We start from the raw sequence: 19,092 nt of genomic DNA on the forward strand, positions 1-19,092 counted from the left end.
GTCATGTATGAATGTGAGAGTTGGACTATAAAGAATGCTAAGTACCAAAGAATTGATGCTTTCAAAATGTGGCATTAGAGAAGACTCTTGAGAGTCCCTTGGACTTCAAGGAGATCAAACTAGTCAATACTAAAATGTATCAATCCTCAATACTCGTTGGAAGAGCTGATGCTGAAGCTGAAGCTCCAATACTTTGGCCACCTGAGGGGAAGAACTGACTCATTGGAAAAGACCCTGATGCTGGGAAATATTGAGGGTAGAAAGAGAAGTGGGCAGCAAAGGAGGAGATGATTAGATAGCATCACTGACTCAATGGACATGAATTTGAGCAAACTCTTGGAGGGAGAAAGTGGAAGACAGAGGAGCCTGGCGTGTTGCAATCCATGGGGTCGCAAAGAGTTGGACACAACTTAGTGTCTGAACAACAACAAAGTAAATCCTTTGTTACTCTAATCCCTCTTGCAGTTAGTCATTCTTTATATTAAAGTTACTCTGTTCAAGTGACTGAATGGTCCCTTTCTCCTGGTTGAATCCAGATTGGTACCCTACCAAAGCTAACTCAAGAAGAACTAAATAACCTGATAGCCCTATATTTCTTTGAAAATTGTACCAGTAGCTTAAATGTTTTTTTTTTTTTTTTTTCTGTAAAGGGGGAGGCAAGTGTGAGGGACTGAAAGAGATTGATGTTTGAGAAACACAGACAAGATTTTCAATAGTCCTTTGCAAGAGTGAGAGTTTGTGTTGAAATTGTACTAAAATTGCAGGGCAAAGTTGAAGTCTTATGTGAAGCTGTTGATTATGAATTTATGATGGAATCCATCCCTGCTGGGTGGTACTTTGGTGCAGGGAATCATAAAGTCCATAGTTAGTGTTGGGGTTTTTCTCCCCCAGGATTTGGAAGCGACGAACCTGAAAGAAGGACACTTGGACAGTCTCTTGCAAGGACTGACAAGTTTATTTCTGCAGTCAAGCTTTTTTATAGAAGCAGGAACAAAGAGCTTAAAGTATGCGGCCAGCAGAGCGCATACAGAGTTAACACATAATCAGTAGAAACATTTCAAGGACAGCGCGCTCTAAATGACTCATGGGCTTCTCCCACAACCCGCTCTCACAAGTAACATCTCTATTTATTATTAACTCTTGGCGCTGAGCATAACCAAAGGCAGGAGATGTCTTTCTGTCCGTAGCGCAAAGCTGTGTACTTCTGTCCCTTCGCCATTTTCCCAAGGACTTTCTCCTTTTACGGCTATTTTGTACTACGCTTCCCAACAGTTAGGGGTCTCCAACAGTGGGGTTTGGCCAATAGGTGCTATTGACAGAGGCCAGAGTTAGGCAACTTCAAGGTAAAGAGGTTAGAAAGAGAAATAGAAAGCAGAGAAGAGTTTACATTGATTTTCAACCACATGATTTACTTGAATGAACATCTGAGTTTTAATTCATCACCCCAGAGCCTTGTCTTCCCAGAGAAAGTGAAAGTTTGGGCATTCTAACCCCACTGTGGTACATTCTGTGCAGGAGAGCTGGGGCAGGGAAGGAAAGCCAAAACTTGTTTACACATGAGAGCTGACATAGATATTTTTTTGACTGATTGCACAAGAAGAATTCCAATGAAGCTTGGAAGAGTGAGTAAGTGCCTTTAAGTGGCACCCAGACTGCAGAAAGAAGGCTGCCATTCAGGGACAGGTTTTTTCATCTCTCTCCCAGCAACGAAAGGAGTACCAGTTGATGGATTCATAAGTCCTGTAGGGTAAACACAGTATCAGAGAGTTTAGGGCAAGTCAGGGGTATGAGAGACAGATTGGATAGATATGTTTCTCTATGTTGCAATATGATAAATTTAATAAGCCCTCCTAAGCTGAGCACCAAAGAACTGATGCTTTTGAACTGTGGTGTTGGAGAAGACTCTGGAGAGTCCCTTGGACTGCAAGGAGATCCAACAGTCCACTCTAAAGGAGATCAGTCCTGGGTGTTCTTTGGAAGGACTGAAGCTAAAGCTGAAATTCCAATACTTTGGGCAACTCATGCGAAAAATTGACTCATTGGAAAAGACTTTGATGCTGGGAGGGATTGGGGGCAGGAGGAGAAGGGGACGACAGAGGATGAGATGGCTGGATGGCATCACTGACTCGATGGACGTGAGTCTGAGTGAACTCCGGGAGTTGGTGATGGACAGGGAGGCCTGGCATGCTGCAATTCATGGGGTCACAAAGAATCGGACACGACTGAGCAACTGAACTGAACTGAACTGCACTTCCTGACCCTAATTGTGCAACTCTTCAACCTAGTCTCCATATTTTAGGGAGTTTTTCTCTCTTTTATCATTAACTGTTAATTGTGCAAGTGATATATGAATGTCTCTTCCTTACCTTAGTCTTATTTCAGTTGAAATTAAAGACCTCTTGATTACCTAAAGCCCCCAACTCACTCAGTTATTCCTAAGAGGTAGTAAGTGGTGTTACTACTTGAGAGGTTATTGTTCCAGAATTTTTCTGCTACATGCTTATAGATGCACAAATATTTAGCACCGCCTTAGGAAAGAGAGAGAACAAATGTGACCCCTAACAGTATCATATGATGCAATACAATATTTAGACCCAAGTGCTGATGCAGAGACAGAGGGTTACAGGAAAGGAGTCATGAAATATGAAGCCAATAATATCTGAGCCTGAACCCCATTTAGTAGCTTTGTAACCTCAAACAAAAGAGTTGGGGATACCAGACCACCTTACCTGTCTCCTGAGAAACCTGTATAGGGCTCAAGAAGCAACAGTCAGGACCAGACATGGAACAACTGAGTTATTCAAAATTGGGAAAAGAGTATGTTAAGGCTGCATATTGTCACCCTGCTTATTTAACTTATATGAAGAGTACATCATGAGAAATGCCAGGCTGAATGAGTCACAAACTGGAATCAAGATTTCTGGGAGAAATATCAACAACCTCAGATATACAGATGATACCCTTCTAACGGCAAAAAGTGAAGAGAAACTAGAGAGCTTCTTGATGAGGGTGAAAGAGGGGAGTGAAAAAGTTGGCTTAAAACTCAACATTCAACCAGTTGAGTTTGGTTGGCAATCAGTCCCATCACTTCATGGCAAATACATGGGGAAAAAATGGAATCAGTGACAGGTTTTATTTTCTTGGGCTCCAAAATCACTGTGGATGGCGACTGCAGCCATGAAATTAAAAGATACTGGCTCCTTGGAAGAAAAGCTATGACCAACCTAGACAGCCTATTAAAAAGCAGAGACGTCACTTTGCCAACAAAGTTCATCTAATCATAACTATGGTTTTTCCAGTAGTCATGTACAGATGTGAGACCTGGACCATAAAGAAGATTCAGTGCCAAAGAATTGATGCTTTGGAATCGTGACGCTGGAGAAGACTCTTGAGAGTCCATTGGATTGTAAGGAGATCAAACCAGTCAATCCTAAAGGAAATCAACCCTGAATATTCATTGGAAGGACTGATGCTGAAGCTGAAGTTCCAATATTTTGGCCACTTGACACAATAAGAAGACTTACTGGAAAAGACCCTGATGCTGGGAAAGACTGAGGACAGGAAGAGATGGGGGGGACAGATGATGAGATGGTCGGATGGCATCACTGACTCAGTGGACACGAATCTGAGCATACTTCAGGAGACAGTGAAGGACAGGGAAGCCTGGTGTGCTGCAGTCCATGGGGTCACAAAGAACTGGACACAGCTTAGTGACTGAACAACAACCTCAAGCAAGCTATTTAATCTTGTCATACCTCAGTCGTGATGCTTAAAGAGGAAAGCATTTTGCACACAGAGGTTGTTGGGTTACATCTCCTATATATCATCTATCTATCTTTTCCTCTCTCATTGTCTTTCCCTTTCTCCCTCTCTTACTTTCTCTCATATGATATATTTATTTATTACTAAGGAGATATAGTTCCCTTGTCTCAAAAACTGGTTTGGAAAACAAACATTGCCCAGCACCACAAAGTTTGTGAGTTTGTTTTTTCCCAGAAAAGTTCACTGCTTGACAAAGTCCAGGATTCAAGTTACCTAAATGTTGACGGTGGCCATGAACTCTGGCCCAGCCTCTGTTTAGGAGGGTATAAATCTCAGCTGCTTGGGTCTTGCTCCATTATCAGCACACAAAGGCCTCAACTAGCAACATGAAGTTGGGTGGTCTCTTCCTCCTGGCCAGTCTCCTCACCCTCAACACAAGGCTCCAGGCAATTGGTAAGTCTCGTCCCACCTTTCAGAACAAGAGAGTCAGGAAGTGGGGAATCTAGGACTGTCCTGTGCAGTCCAAAGAGGGGATGGAGTGGGGATGGGTAAACATGGAGAACAGTCCACATAAGGAGACACTGGGGCACATTTTAATTTTCCCCACGAGTCCCCATGCCAGCATCCCTCTGTGTCTGCCGACCTCCTCTCTCTCTTTCTCCAAAGGCCAACCTCTCCATTTGCACTGCCCTCACCTCCTCCTCTGAACAGCTTCTGGGTCTGTTCCCAGTATTTCTAACCTTCTTCTCTCCATTTGATTCTACCTACAAGCGTATAAATTCCTGTATTGTTGAGACAACATTTTTCTGAACCCTCTTCTGTCTTCTCTTTCTCTTTCTTCCAAACCACTGACCCCTGAGCCCTTCCAATAGATCTTCAACCACCACCACTACAGTCACCACTGATACCAAGCCCCCTCCCCCACACTCCACTCTCCAAAGGCACCAATACCTTCTTGATTGACAATCTAATAATTTTTCTCAGTTGTCAATCTCCTTGGTATCTCTGCAGAACTGACATTGTTCAGGATCTTTTCAGTCCAAAACTCTCTCTTTGCTCTCTGACGGCTTCTCTCTTTGCTCTTCCTTTCCTGTGCCTTTGGCTTTCTTTTCTTTCTACCAATACCGCCCCCCCCCCCACCCTTATAGACTCACAGTTAAACATGATTTCTCTGGTTGCCTTGCTCCTGCCTTGAGCTCAGTCACTAAGTCAACCAGTGAGAATTCCAATCCCACTCTTTGAGACTCCATGGACTGTAGCCCACCACGCTCCTCTGTCCATGGGATTTTCCAGGCAAGAATACTGGAGTGGGTTGCCATTTCCTCCTCCAGTGGATCTTCCTGACCTAGGGATCAAATCCATGTCTCCTGCATTGGCAGGTGGTTTCTTCACTATTGCGCCATCTGGGAAGCCTGCTCCTCCCACTCCGATGTAATCAATGACCAGTCTTTGTGAAATCTTCTTTCACAACTTCTCTTACAGCCTTTCCAAACTGACCTGTACCACGCTAGTTACATGCCTGGACCCTTGCAATACTCTTGGAACTCTCTCTCATCCAAAACACATATTGTGTGTTGAATTCCAGCCAGCTCTATGCATGAATGTGAGATTGTTCTTCCCAAAGTGCAGCTCTAATCAGGTGACTGATTTCCTCAAAATGCAAATGTGTTCTCTTATGTGACAACCTCCCCAACTCCTGCCTGTGGAAATCTCCTTAATCCTTAAAAGCCCCACTGTACTGTCTATCTCCACCATAAGCATAATGGACATACTCATTCCTTCTAGATTAGGGCAGTAGTTCTCAAAGTTTAATATGACAAGAATCATCCAAGGAGCCTGTTAAATTGCAGACTGTGATTCAGGTCTGGAGTGGGGCCCAAGATTACGAATTGTTATTAAGCTTCATGGTGATGCTAATAATCCTGCCAACAGACCACATTTTAAGTAGAAGAGACTCTGCCAGCAATTTTGAATCACCCCAAAAAGCTTGTTAAAAGAAACCAATGCCAACATCCTCTGCTCAGGCTCTCTGAGGTCTCTAGCTTTCTCTGTGTGGGGTGTGTGTGCTTACTGAGATAAAATTTACCATTTTAAGGTGTACCACTCAGTGGTTTTGATATATTCACATTGTTGGGCAGCCATCTAGCTGTCATCTAGCTGTAGCTCATTTTCATCACCCTCAAAAGAGATCCCATACCATTATCCAACTCCCTGTTCTGAACTTCCCCCACCCCTGACAACCTCTAACCTACTTCCCATCTCTAAGCATTTTTCTATTCTAGATATTCCATATAAAGGAAGTCATTTAATAATGTGATCTTTTGTGTCTGGCTTCTTTCACTATTTTCAAGGTTCATTTAAGTTGTAGCATCTATCAGTACTCCACTCCTTTTCATGGTTGGATTATGTGGATCTACCAGATATGATTTATATATTCATCAGTTGATGGACACTTGGGTTATTTCTACTTTGTGGCTAGTATGAAGTTAATGCTACTACGAGCATTTGTGTGCAAATGTTTGTGTGAACATATTTTCAATTCTGTAGGGTAAAATTGCTAGGAGAGGACAAAAATTTGCTAGGAGTGGACATAGTCCCATAGCAAGTCTATGTTTAATTTTTTGAGGCACTGCCAAGCTGTTTTTCACAAAGCCTGCACCAATTTAACCGCGATCAACCAGCGAGAGTTCCAATTGCTCCCATATCCTTGCCAACACTTGACACCTGACGTTTGATTATAGCCATCATAGTGATTGTGAAGTGGTATCCCACTGTGGCTTCAATTCACATTTCCCCAGTGACTAATGATGTTGGACACTTTTTCATATGCTTAATGATCATTTGCATATGATGTATTCAAGAAATAGCTAGTCAAGTCCTCCTTTTTTTTTTTTTTTATTCTTCCAATTTTATTTTATTTTTAAACTTTACATAATTGTATTAGTTTTGCCAAATATCAAAATGAATCAAGTCCTCCTTTTGCAAAATAGAAGTATTTGTCCTTTTCTTGCTGAGTTGTAGGAATTCATGATATATTCTGAATATTAGACTGTTATTAGATATATGATTTGCAAAGATTTTCTCCTATTCTATGATTTGTCCTTTCATTTACTCGATAGTGTTCTTTAACGGAAAAAAAAGTCATTAATTTTATGAAGTGCAATTTCTTTACCTCTTTTGTTGCTTGTGTTTTGGGTGTCATTTCTAAGAAATCATTGCCCAATTCAAGGTCACAAAGACTCACACTGATGGTTCCTTCTAAGAGTTTTATAGTTTTAGCTCTTATAGTTAGGTCTTTGATCCATTTTGAGTGAATTTTTGTGTATGTAGGTATATACTATGTATGCATGCATTTATGGTTTGAGGTAGTAATCCAAATTTATTTTTTTGCATGTGGATGTCCATTTGTCCCAGCATCATTTGTTGAAAAAAAAAAATCCCATTCTTTCCGCATTGAATGGTCTTTGTCTGTGTGTGTGTGTGTGTGTGTGTGTGTTTAAATCCCAGCTAATTCTCTAGCACAGTTATGGTTAAACCACTTCTCTCCACTCTTTTCTGTACCTCTTTCACGCCACTTTCTATCAAATGTTTAACGTTGTGAATGACAGTCTGTTGAGAGCAAACTTTGATTTCCCACCCTGATTATTTCTGCCTTGCTGATGTGAAACCTGACTCATACCTCTATTTCCTCAAATATCGAGTCCCTATTCTTTACATACAGTAGGTATTTTTTAAGGAATAAGTTGATGAATTAGAAACAAGGGAATGAATGAGTAAATAAACTATGAACGAATGAATGAATGGCTGAACGTTAACAAAGGGTTATGATCCCCAGCCTTCCTCCACAAATTGGCAACAGCTTATGAAATCCTAAAATGTCAGAGACATGCTGTCTCTGGGAGAATCTCTAGTCCAGCTCATCTGGACTCATCAGCGTCATCTGGAGCCCTCATTAAAATATACACGTATAGGATCAACCCTGGAGAACCTGAGTAATCAAGTCTGGACCAAGACCTACTCTCTGTAGTTCATTTGAAAGCTCCCAGATGATTCTGATCATCAGCCACATTTGAGAGTCACTCATCTAGTCCAACCTCTCTGTACTTGCTCAAGCCACACACCAGACAACCCCCATTTACAGACGATAACAGGGAAACTGAATGAGATTCATAGTGAGGGTGGCAGAAGCAGGTCAGCCACTGGTAGGACCCACAGTGAGAATCCTCTTGTAGGTGGTGATGTGCTTGTTGGTTGAGATGTTCTTTTGCCCAAGACTTTGAAGCAGCTTTGAGGATCTGCCTCCATCTTTAAACTCTATCTCTATGAGTATCAAGACTAAAATCCAATAAGTGCTTCTATCAGAAATAGTTTCTTTGTTGATGTATGGCAGAAACACAATATTGTAAAGCAATTAACCTTCAATTAAAAATAAATATTAAAAAAAATAGTTTCTTGACCTCTGGGAGCTCAACTCTGTATTCAAGGTTAATTTCACTGAGTTGCGTAACACAAGGGACATGTGCGTTAATGGTAAATAACCCTGAATTCAGATCTGAATAACCCAGATCTTATTTACTGGAAGGGTCAGATGAGGTTCTATTGGAGCTCGTGTTTACACAGTGAAGTCCTAGATCAAAGTGTATCCTGAGTCTATTAGGACATGGTCATTCACAACATAAATAATCATGGTATTTAAGTGTCTCAACCCAGTCTTTTCTGATCGTGAAGGTGTCTGTGTGGGGCAGTGCCAAGAAGACCGGGACGGCACGGCAGGAGAGAAGTGCGTCAGCAATGGCTGTGGCCACGTGTGCTCACCAGCCCCGCAAGCAAGGCTGAGTGCCCTGCCCGAATTCCTCAGCTCCACAGGAATATGCCTGGTCCCGCCCAGCCTTCCAACTGCTTAACACACACACACCTGAATAGTTCAAACAGTTACCTTATACTAAGTTCTTTGAGTACTACCCACTACCCTGCATGCTAAGCCTCTTCATTCGTGTCCCACTCCGTGCGATCCTATGCGCTGTAACCTGCCAGGCTCCTCTGTCCGTGGGATTCTCCAGGCAAGAATACTGGAGAGAGTTGCCATGCCTTACTAGTCCTCATTTTGCTATCTCTCCAGTACTTGGGTTAGCTGACAATCCATTCTTAGTAGATTCCTCAGGAAGTTCCCATGGGAACGATGTCCGGAGTCTTCTCCATCAGTCACTGCATTGCTTCCCACAGATTTCTGCACAGAGGCAGACACCTCACTGCTCTGGGGGAGTTTAGTGTTGTGTCTCCTTTCATCCACTCGTATTTTGGAGTTTGAGGGGATACCTTATTCCGCAGTTTTGTCGTCTATGTGTTTTAAATTTTGCTATTTTGATAGCTTTGTGTGTGTGTTTATGGGGAGACTTTAGAAAATTCAAAAATGTATGCAATCTACACAATTAAAACCATTTTTCCAGAATCTGACATTATTTTTGTTGAACAACTTCTTTTGCCTTTATGAAGTGTCTGCTTGATCCTTTTGCTCATTTTTCTGTTATGTTATCAGTTGGTGCTATTGATTTATAAGGAATTCTGGATGCAAGTTGTCTGTTGTATGCTTGGATTATAAACAGTTTCTACTAATGTGGCTTTCTTTTCACTCTCTTAATGCTGTCATTCAATGAAGAAACATTCCTAATTTTAATGAGATTCCATCTGCCTATCTGTTTTAATGGTCAGTAATACTTCTGTGATGTTTAAGAAATACTTGCCTATCCCAAGATCATAAAGCTGTTACAGTATCTTCTAGAAGCTTTATTGCTTTACCTTTTAATTAGGTCTATAACTTATTTGGAACAGATTTTGTTGTGTGGTATGAGGTAAGAGACAAGATTCCTTTAAAAAAAAATATATATATATATATATATACACATATATATAAACAATCCAGTTAACCCAATTGCATTTCAGTTCTGCAGCTTTGCTTAAAATTATCTTATTTTCTTGATTATTGTTGGTTTAGGGGAAGCCATATAAACTTTTAGAATAAGCTTACCCATTTTTGTGAAAAATTCTTCTATGATTTTGACTGGGATAGTACTAACTTTATTGAGGTGGGAGAAATGATATGTTTATAACACAATCTTTTCATCCATAAACATGGCGTCTCTCTCCACTTATAAGATAGCTAATTTTTTTTTTCTTAGTAGTATCACATACATTTCTGCACATAATTGGTTAGATTTATTTTTTGAATGTTATTGTAAAGGCATTTAAATTATTTATTTTCGAACTCAAGACTTCAACGCTTTTAACTGCATCTTTCCTCTTGTCAGGCACCTGTGTGAATGAGTGCAGAGAAGACAGGGACTGCGGGGCAGAAAGAGAATGCCTCCAAGTGGGCTGCCAGCACGTCTGCCTGCCTCTAGCTACAGCAGGTGAGTCCTGACTTTCTCCACCACCGTCTGTCCTGCGAGAGTTAGGAGCTTGGGGTTATCTAAAGTTGCACAACTGTGTGGTCGCCCAGAGAAACACTGGAATGCCTGAGGTGTCTCTCTGTTCTTGCCCTTTGAGCAAAAGACTGGTCACTGCACCCTTTCTCCCTACATTGTGAAGTCTGGGAATGCTGAAAAAAAAAAAATCTCATTTAATTTTGCACAAGGAATGTTTACTTACTACAGAAAAGTCAGTAAGTACGGGACAAATTGATGGCAAGATGTGCCTATAATCATATTACTGGGAGATAAACATAGTTATTTGTATGCTTATATCCTTCCACATATATATTCTGAGGGTAAGGCCTTTGCACCACAATGAAGATCCCACATGCTGCAATTACCAACAGACGCAGCCAGGAAGAAAAAAAGAAGGGAAGGAAGGAAAGAAGATTTTTTAAAAAGAGCAAGAGAAGAACTGGATGGGACTTGGAAAACTAAGAATGGGTGGAATAGAAGCCCTAGGAAAGAGAATAGCATATGCAAAGGGCTGAGGCAAAAATGAGGGTCAGACATTTGAGATGAGAAAAGAAGATTGGTGTGGCTGGAGCTTCAAAACAAGGGAGCAGGCTGAGCCTCAGGAGACAGGCAGGGATCCAATTATGGGGCATTTGGCAGGACATGCTACAAGGATTTTGGATTTTATTCTGGGTATGATGGGAAGCTTTAGAGGGTTTTCAGGTGGCTGCAGTGGAGAATGGAAGGGATGCGGGACGAATGGAAGTGGAGAGACCTAGTGGAGCGTATTGTGGTCATCAGGGCAGGAGATAAGGACAATTTCTATTGGCGTGAGTTTTTTCATGTCTGCAGGTAAAATTTGTGTGTAGGAATCTATTGCAGTTACTTCAATTTTTAAATGAATATTCAGTAAAGAAACAAATTAAAAATACAGCTTACCAGTGGATAAAGAAGATGTGGTACATATATACAACAGAATATTACTCAGTCATAAAAATGAATGAAATGATACCATTTGCACCAACATAGATGGACCCAAAGTCTGTCATACCGAGTGAAGTAAGTCAGACACAGAATCAGAAACATCATATGGCATCCCTTAGATGTGAGATCTAAAAAGACATGATGCAAATAAGCCTATTTACAAAACAGAAACTGCCTCACAGACTGAGAGAATGAACTTACAGCTTCTGGGTGGAAGGGGGAAAGGGATAGTTAGGGAGTTTGGGATGAATAGGTACATACTGCTATATTTTGAAAGGGTAACCAACAAGGACCTATGGTATAGCACAGGGAATTGTGCTCAATGTATGTGGCAAGCTGGATGGGAGGGAGGGGAGTTTGGAGGAGAATGGATACATGTGTTTGTATACATATGGCTGAGTCCCTTTGCTGACCTCCTAAAACTATCACAACATGGTCAATGGGCTATACTTCAATATAAAATAAAAAGTTTTTAAAAAAGAAGAAAAAATATAGCTTCCCATGTTTCACCCATCTTAGCCTACTTATAGCAAAATTTAAGAAGTTCTTAATGAGTGCTTAATCAAGTAGAACAGATCAGTCTTAAACAATCAGTCCCATTTAAATTTTTGTGGATTAAATTTTGATAAACAATTTAAGCTGCTTTAATTAATTTATTCAATTTTAAAAAGTACTTTCCACACCCGATCTAACACTCAGAACCTTCCAAAGTACTGCACTCCTGTAATAACAAATTAAACTTATGACTATAGAAAAATCAAGTTGTGTTAAACATGTCAATGTTCTCTGTTAACTTAGCCAAGTTCTCTTACATCTCTCAACTCAAAAATCACAAGCAAAAAATAAATTGTTTAATTACACATTTTATATTAGAATTACAAGGATAATCTGTTATATACCCTAAGAGGCCATTAAAAAATGTAAGTGCTCTAAGTTCAAAGTTATATACATGATTCCAGTGATTGCAAATTTATGGCAATTCCCTGGTGGTTCAGTAGTTAGGGCTCAGCGTTTTCATTGCAGGGAGCCTGGGTTCAATCCCTGGTTGGGGAACTAAGATCCAGCAACCAGCATAGAGCTGCCAAAAAAACCCAAAACCTTTTAATTAATCTCTGCATCTGAATATTAATATTTTGGACCTGATTTATATATTTTTAAAATTAATTAATTAATTGTTTATTAACTTATTTGGCTGAGTTGAGTCTTAGTTGGTCCACAGGATCTTCCTTGTATCAGACGGGATCTTTCCTTCAGCGCTCAGACTCTAGTTGGGTCATGCGGGCTTAGTTGTTCCAAGGCATGTGGAATCTTAGCTTGCCACCCAGGGATCGAACCTGCGTTCCCTGCATTACAAGGTGTATTCTTAACCACTGGACCATCAGGGAAGTCCCCACATCTTTCTAGGTTTAATTACCACCTTTGTGAGGCTTACCCACTAAGGTGCAGTGTTACTGTCTTACACAAATTGAGATTACTGGGCCAATTTTATACGGTCTCCACCAGTTCATCATCCCAGCACTGGAGGATGCTTAGTAGACAGAAGCCAGCACCTCCACTGAGGGTGTAGCAAACATTCCTAACGGCCATGCTAGACTTTTCTCCTGTCTTTAGCTCTTTCAGGACTTCCCTGGTGGCTCAGATGGTTAAGCGTCTGTCTACAATGTGGGAGACCTGGGTTTGATCCCTGGGTCTGGAAGATCCCCAGGAGAAGGAAATGGCAATCCACTCTAGTACTATTGCCTGGAAAATCCCATGGACAGAGGAGCCTGGTAGGCTACAGTCCACAGGGTCACAAAGAGTTGGACACGACTGAGTGACTTCATTTCACTTTACTTAGCTCTTTCAGGACATTCATTACCCTCCCCTCTGGCACTAAGGACACTTTAAGCCAATCCACCAGCCCTTAAGATCCTTCTTTTATTCTCTGTGATCTGTGTGGGTGGAATCTTGCATCTCCTTCTAAGGTTACAGCTGACGCCCTGCAGCAATTTCTTCCCACGTAATTCAGTTCTGAATGCCTGCGGTCTTCCTGGTGCTCCGCCTTGACTCCGGGTGCCTGGTTGGATTCTGCGCACCGGCCAAGCTCTCACCCGCTTCTGAGGCACATCCTGAGGTCAGGCGGGTGAGAGCCTGGATGAGGGTGGTGGTGGAGAAGCCAAAGTGGCTGGAATTGAGAGAGATTTTGAGAGAGTTGACAGGATTTGTTGATAGACAGGATTTGTTGATAGATTGGATGGATGGATCAGGGAGAGTGTTTCAAGGGTGACTTCCTGTTTTCATCTTGAGCAGCTTGGAGGATGGAGGTTCCATTCCTGAGGAGGGGGGGCTCAGAGAAGGAGCGCAGGCGCGGTAGTTACAGCTCCACATTCAGGGGACGCTCGGTATCCACCCAGCTCCCCGCAGGCCCGAGCACCCCAGTAACCCAGGAGGAGAGCCGACCTGCCTGGCAGCGGGGTGAACGCCACGGTATGCCACTTGTAGAGCCTGTTCTGCAGAGGTCGTCAGTGGCCCCTGCCGTGCCCACCTCCTCCCTACCCTTCGTCCCTGCACTCCCGCCCGTCCTTCCTGGAGACCCCAGGTCTCCCCACCTCCTCACTCATTCTAGTCTCTTTGCCTTTGAGATTTGAGCTTCCATCCCATTTTAGTGTGGATGGAGGTGCAGAGAACTGGTTTTCCGATGGGATTTGTGTGAGCCCAAGAGCACAGGGGCGCTGAGGACTGGAGTTTGGAAGAGGAGGGGGCCGTCCAGTGAGGAAATGGCCTTGGCCAGGGCAGCCGTGGGCTCCGAGGACAGACTGTGCTCTTTTCCTGACTTTGCCCCTGACAGTAGGTGGTCGTCCGCTCCCCACTAAACTCACGGATGGATAGAGACCTCTGGCCTCTGGGGTCGAAGAGCATCCTTCCTGCCCAGGAGTTTAGGGTTGAGGCCGACAGCCATGGCATGCCTTCCCCAAGGACCGAGTTGGAGGGCGTCTGCTGGGCCACACTGGTGTCCCTGAGGCCCTTCTGCAGTCTGTGTCCAGTGACACACGGCCGACTGGCATCAGCCTCTGCCCCCTGCCTGCCTCCCTTTCCTCCTCACGCCCACAGAGCACTGCCCTGTACCTGCCTCTGTCTTTAGTTGAGGAGGTGGTGAGGATGGCCACATTTCCAAGATCACTTTTACCCCAGGTGTCAAGGATAAGGGTCAGGCGGCATCTAAAGAGACTGTAGGACTTCAGCGTTGGGGTGCATGGATTGTGGACGGAGCACGGATTTGGGGGAGAGCACAGATCTGATTGAGGGATTGGGGGCAGGAGGAAAAGGGGACGACAGAGGATGAGATGTCTGAATGGCATCACCGACTCGATGGATGTGAGTTTGAGTGAACTCTGGGAGATGGTGATGGACAAGGAGGCCTGGCATGCTTCGATTCATGGGGTCGCAGAGTCGGACACGACTGAGCGACTGAACTGAACTGAACTGAACAGATTTGATGGGCGAGCACAAGGGGGCGCTATTTACAGGCGGTAGAGGGGTGCACCGAGAAGTAAATGTTTTGAATGGCAGAGACCTGGGGAAGAGCTTTCTAGGAAGGGCGAGCCGCTCTGCCCACTTGGACGAGGGAGTGACCAGGTGTGTTTGCTGTGCACCTGAGCTCTGCACATGCAGACAGAGGGTCTCCCCACGGTCGTCTGCATTCACACTGTTCGCCTTGTCTAAGGACCCTAACTGGGGTTACTGTTCGTCCTCCTCCTGGTCCTAACTACGCCTCCATCATTCCACTATTTACATCTACTCCTATTGAAATGTTTACAAGGCCCCGGATACGCAGTAAATACCATAGAAGTGTCTGTAAAATCAAAGAAATGACCAGGCTGTCTGTGAGAGAACCAATTTAAGCCACCAGTCTCTTTCTGCAGCACGGATTTATTTCAAGACCTGAGCGTGGGCAAGGGGACGACAGATGCTGTCTGGAGGCCACAGTCTCCTCTGGCCCCAGAAGGCGGAGCTTCACGGCAAAGCTTCGGGAGAGCGCAGACCATGAGAGCAGGAGCACGGAAACGCGAGCACGGGCTTTCATTCGGGCCAGGACTCGCCCAGGGCCCATCTTGGGTGACGGAGCTGGTTGGGGAGGGGAGGTGGCTCTGTGGCTTCTTCTCATGGTCCCTCGACTGTGAAGGTCCCACTGTTCCCAGCTCCCTTGGACGTTTGGCCCAGGTATTTGATGTACTTCTGCACCCAGGCCTGGCTTGGGTCGGCACAGATTGATCGCCCACTTCTGGTCTGGAAGCTGAGGAGCAAGAAGGAGAAGATGAGAAACGGAGAGTCAGCAGGCACAGAAGAGTCCGTCCCACCACCCCAGCCTCTCCTCCGACCCCCACCAGCAGCGCCTCCTGTGTCACCCCCACCCCACCCCGCTCTTGTCACTGTTCCTAGAGAGTCCTGTCCCCCTTCCCTCTCCCAGCCCTACTGGTTCTTGAGATTGCACCCTTTCCATTGTACTTACATGATCCCTGGCTGGGGGCACTGGTCCTTCAATAATTTTCCACACGAGAGAGTGGGATTGCCATTGACATGTAGGAGAAACAGCAGGTATCAGCTGGTTCTGCCACACCTAGGGCTGTAAGATGCTGGAAACTTCTCCATGAGAAAGCTTAGACCTCTATATGCACCCCCACAGCCCCTGAGGAGGGGAGCGGGAGTGTAGGGCGGGAAACATGAGACAGGAGCATCTGGCAGGAAATGTTATGATCTTTCTCCTCCCCACCCCACCCCCTTTTAAAACATCTTCTGGCTGCACTCCCAGGCATGTGGGATCTTAGTTCCACAGCCAGGGGGGGAACCAGTGGCTCTGGCAAGACCGAGTCTTAACCACTGGACCACCAGGGAAGCCCCCTCCCAGCCCTTAAATTGTTCTCCTCTGAGACATCTCCTCCCTCCCACTGCCAGCCCCTCCCAGCCTCATCTCCCAGACCCTTTCCAGGGCTGGGATGAGACTCTGTGGTCCTAGTGTTTCAAATTTCTGATTGTCCTCAGGATTCAGAAATAAGAAATCAGAATTCCTAGAAAATCTCAAATCATAAATTATTTCATATTTGTCTTTTTTAAAAAATTAAGATATAAGTGGATGTATAACATTGTATTTATTTTAGGTGTACTGTATGCTTAAATTTAAAATTTTTTAACTTTATTTGAAATTACTTTATTTAAACTTTATTTTATTTTGAAGTATAGTTTATTTACAATGTTGTGTTAGTTTGTATATTTTTTGCAGCACTTTATTCTCAGTTTTTAAAAATAATGTAACTATATAGTAAACAATGGATCATTTTTTGCTGATAGGGTTTTTTTTTTAACTTTCAGAGGTTTTCTGTAAAAATAAATAAATCCAAGGTAATAATAAATGATGTTTCTATATATAGTGACAAGATGATAGACTTGGTAACACATTGAATGTTCTCTAGCAAATAGAGACAGTTGATAACAGAAAACATGAAGGGAGGTCCATTAACACAAAGTAAAGGGTTAATGAAAACCATTTAAAAATTGAAAAAAGTGCTTTAACTATTTGATATTTAAAAGATTTAAAATTTATCATTCAAAAGTAAAAATTTTAAACATAGGAAGCATTGAGACTTCTCTGGTGATTCAGTGGTTAAGATGCCACACTGCCAATGAGGCCCAGGTTCGATCCCTAGTCAAGGAACTAGATCCCACATGCTGAAATGAAGACCTACTGCAGCCAAATAAATACAGCAAACAAAAAACCCTAAACAAACAAAATAAAACACAGGAAACGTTAGGTGCAAGCTATTTGCAGTCTTTACTTACCTTTGTTTAGCTTCAAATATTTCAGACATAGAACATTTTTTCCATATTGGGTTAGCCAAATTGTTGAAAGAATGTCTAAATGCATTTTCAAGTTGGAGTTTGAATACTAAATGCTTCATATAATCTAATTTTCTATTTTAACGATGGACATGTCTGCTTGTCCTGAATTTAGTTTCTCCTTTCAAATTGGTGTTGCTTTGGCAAATTTAAATTTTACAGAAAAGTTAGCCAATGTTTCTGCTGTCACGTCCTAGTATTCTGTGACATTTACACATTGACTCTGTGTATTTCTTCTGTCAAAGCATTTATAAAGAACTATCATACCACCTTCAGCAATTATTCAAACCCTGGGCAATTGAACGTTATGGGCAATGTCAGTGAACATTATTATTCAAATAACATAATATCCACATCTCTGAGCAAGAATCACAGCTGGAGTTGCCCAGTTAAGGACATAATTTGCTTCTCCCAACTTGTTCTTTCTTGAAACACCACTTCTATGATTGTGAAAGTATATGAGTTTTACAAACTCATTAGCATTTCTTAGCTTTGAACTCACACTTTTACCAGTGCAATGGTCTCAAGCTACCGGATGGGGATGACCTCTCCCCTAACTGCTCCCAGTCGCTCCACATGCTGATCTTAGCCTTGAACCTTGAATCTTAACTTACCGCTTTTGTTCTTGATGTCAGCAAATTCCTTTAAGTCAGGAACATCTCTCTGTTGAGTGTCATGCGAATTCTATCAGAAAATTAGAATACTTTTTCCCATTTTCCCAATTGCTCTACTGAGTTTTGGGGGGACTTATAATTTAGAAAAAAGCATATAATTTCCTGAGAAATATAATTTCCCACATGAAGGTGTTAGTGGATGCCTAGGGTGGGCCACAGCAGGGCGGGACTGTTCCCCTGCATCTGAGAGGACCCTCCTTTACAGGTCTGGCAGTGGCGGGGACTGTTAAAAGTGGGAGGTTTGCTCGGCTCAGAGGAGCAGGGCCTTGGCTAGGAGGCAGGAAAGCTCCATTAGTCCTTGTTTCTTCTCCTGAAAGCTCTGTCACTCCAGGCAGGACACCTACCCTTTTTGAACCTTTGTCCTTAAAATGGCAAATAGTAGCCTTAGGGCAATTACTGTGCAAACTGATATTTATACTGATGATTGTTTTGTGCAATAAAGGCCTTATTATCCCCACGGAACAGATGAGGAAGCTGTGGGTCAGGAAAACTAGACAAGACACAGAAGGTCACAAGCTGGCCAGAGCAGAGTTTCCAGACCCAGGCTCCCAGAGGGAGAGATGATCTGCTTCTGCCCCCAGTGCATTCCAGCGTGTTGCCTGAGCGAGTGGCACAGAGTCATCTTTTTATGTATATATGGGATAGGTCCTCTCTCATGCTGCTGGGCAGAGCAGCTGCAGCTCCAGGTTGGGCATGGGGTCACCAGGTCAACACTGACGCACTTACCACCACTCTGTACCCAGACAACCATTCTGTGGGTCATTTTCAGTACAGTGTTCAAAAACATTACCTGTGTTAGACAGCATTCCATCATAAAATAGGCCTGTGTTGGATGATGTTCCCTGACTGTCGGCTAAGGTGAGTTCTGAGTGCCTTTGAGATGGGCGAGGCTAAGCTACGGTGCTGGGAGGTTAGGTGCATTATATGCATTTTCAAATTCCGGTATTTTCCATTTCCGGTGCGTTTATTGGGAGATAACCCCCTCGTGAGTCGACGAACATGTGCGCTGAGACTCCACTACAGGCCTGGTGCCTGGCTTAGTTCCTGAGGTGGCTCATCTCCCTTCCTCACAACCACCCTTTGAGAAGTTATCACTGATCCCATTTACAGATGAGAAGTCATATGACAATAACTGAAATTATTGGAAAGCAGTGAAAAGCTCTTTCGCAGTCAAAATTCCTGGAAAATAGCTGTCAAATATGCCATTTGACATAGTAGGGTGTCAAATGATAGTCCTTGCGTGGAGTGTTGTTCAGTCTTCGATTTTGGTTGACATTCATCTCAGGAGAGTTGTTTCCTGGGAAGCCTCCTCCCAGGTCCCTCTGTGCCGCCTTCTCCCCTGGCTCCAGCCCCCTGCAGAGGGCCAAGCAGGCCTGTTG

At 43.3% G+C, this 19,092-nt stretch overlaps 1 protein-coding gene and 1 long non-coding RNA gene across 2 annotated transcripts in view; one reads left to right on the forward strand and one right to left on the reverse strand.

Annotated features, from left to right (window-relative positions):
• Window positions 1-932: 932 nt before the first annotated feature.
• Window positions 933-5,028, reverse strand: LOC113877310. The gene is made up of 2 exons (XR_003506729.1): window positions 4,917-5,028; window positions 933-1,740 (listed from the first exon to the last, which is right to left on the reverse strand). It is a non-coding gene; the product is annotated as an uncharacterized LOC113877310 (long non-coding RNA).
• LOC113877308 (C-C motif chemokine 3-like) overlaps window positions 4,108-19,092 on the forward strand; it is a 36,114-nt gene continuing 21,129 nt past the window's right edge. Inside the window, exons 1-2 of the mRNA XM_027517338.1 lie at window positions 4,108-4,215; window positions 10,068-10,169. Of these exons, the coding sequence (XP_027373139.1) occupies window positions 4,149-4,215; window positions 10,068-10,169 (169 nt within the window). The 5' untranslated portion in view covers window positions 4,108-4,148. The remainder of the gene's footprint in view (window positions 4,216-10,067; window positions 10,170-19,092) is intronic.

The sequence above is a fragment of the Bos indicus x Bos taurus genome, chromosome 19 (genome assembly GCF_003369695.1).
Source record: "Bos indicus x Bos taurus breed Angus x Brahman F1 hybrid chromosome 19, Bos_hybrid_MaternalHap_v2.0, whole genome shotgun sequence".
Taxonomy (NCBI): Eukaryota; Metazoa; Chordata; class Mammalia; order Artiodactyla; family Bovidae; genus Bos; species Bos indicus x Bos taurus.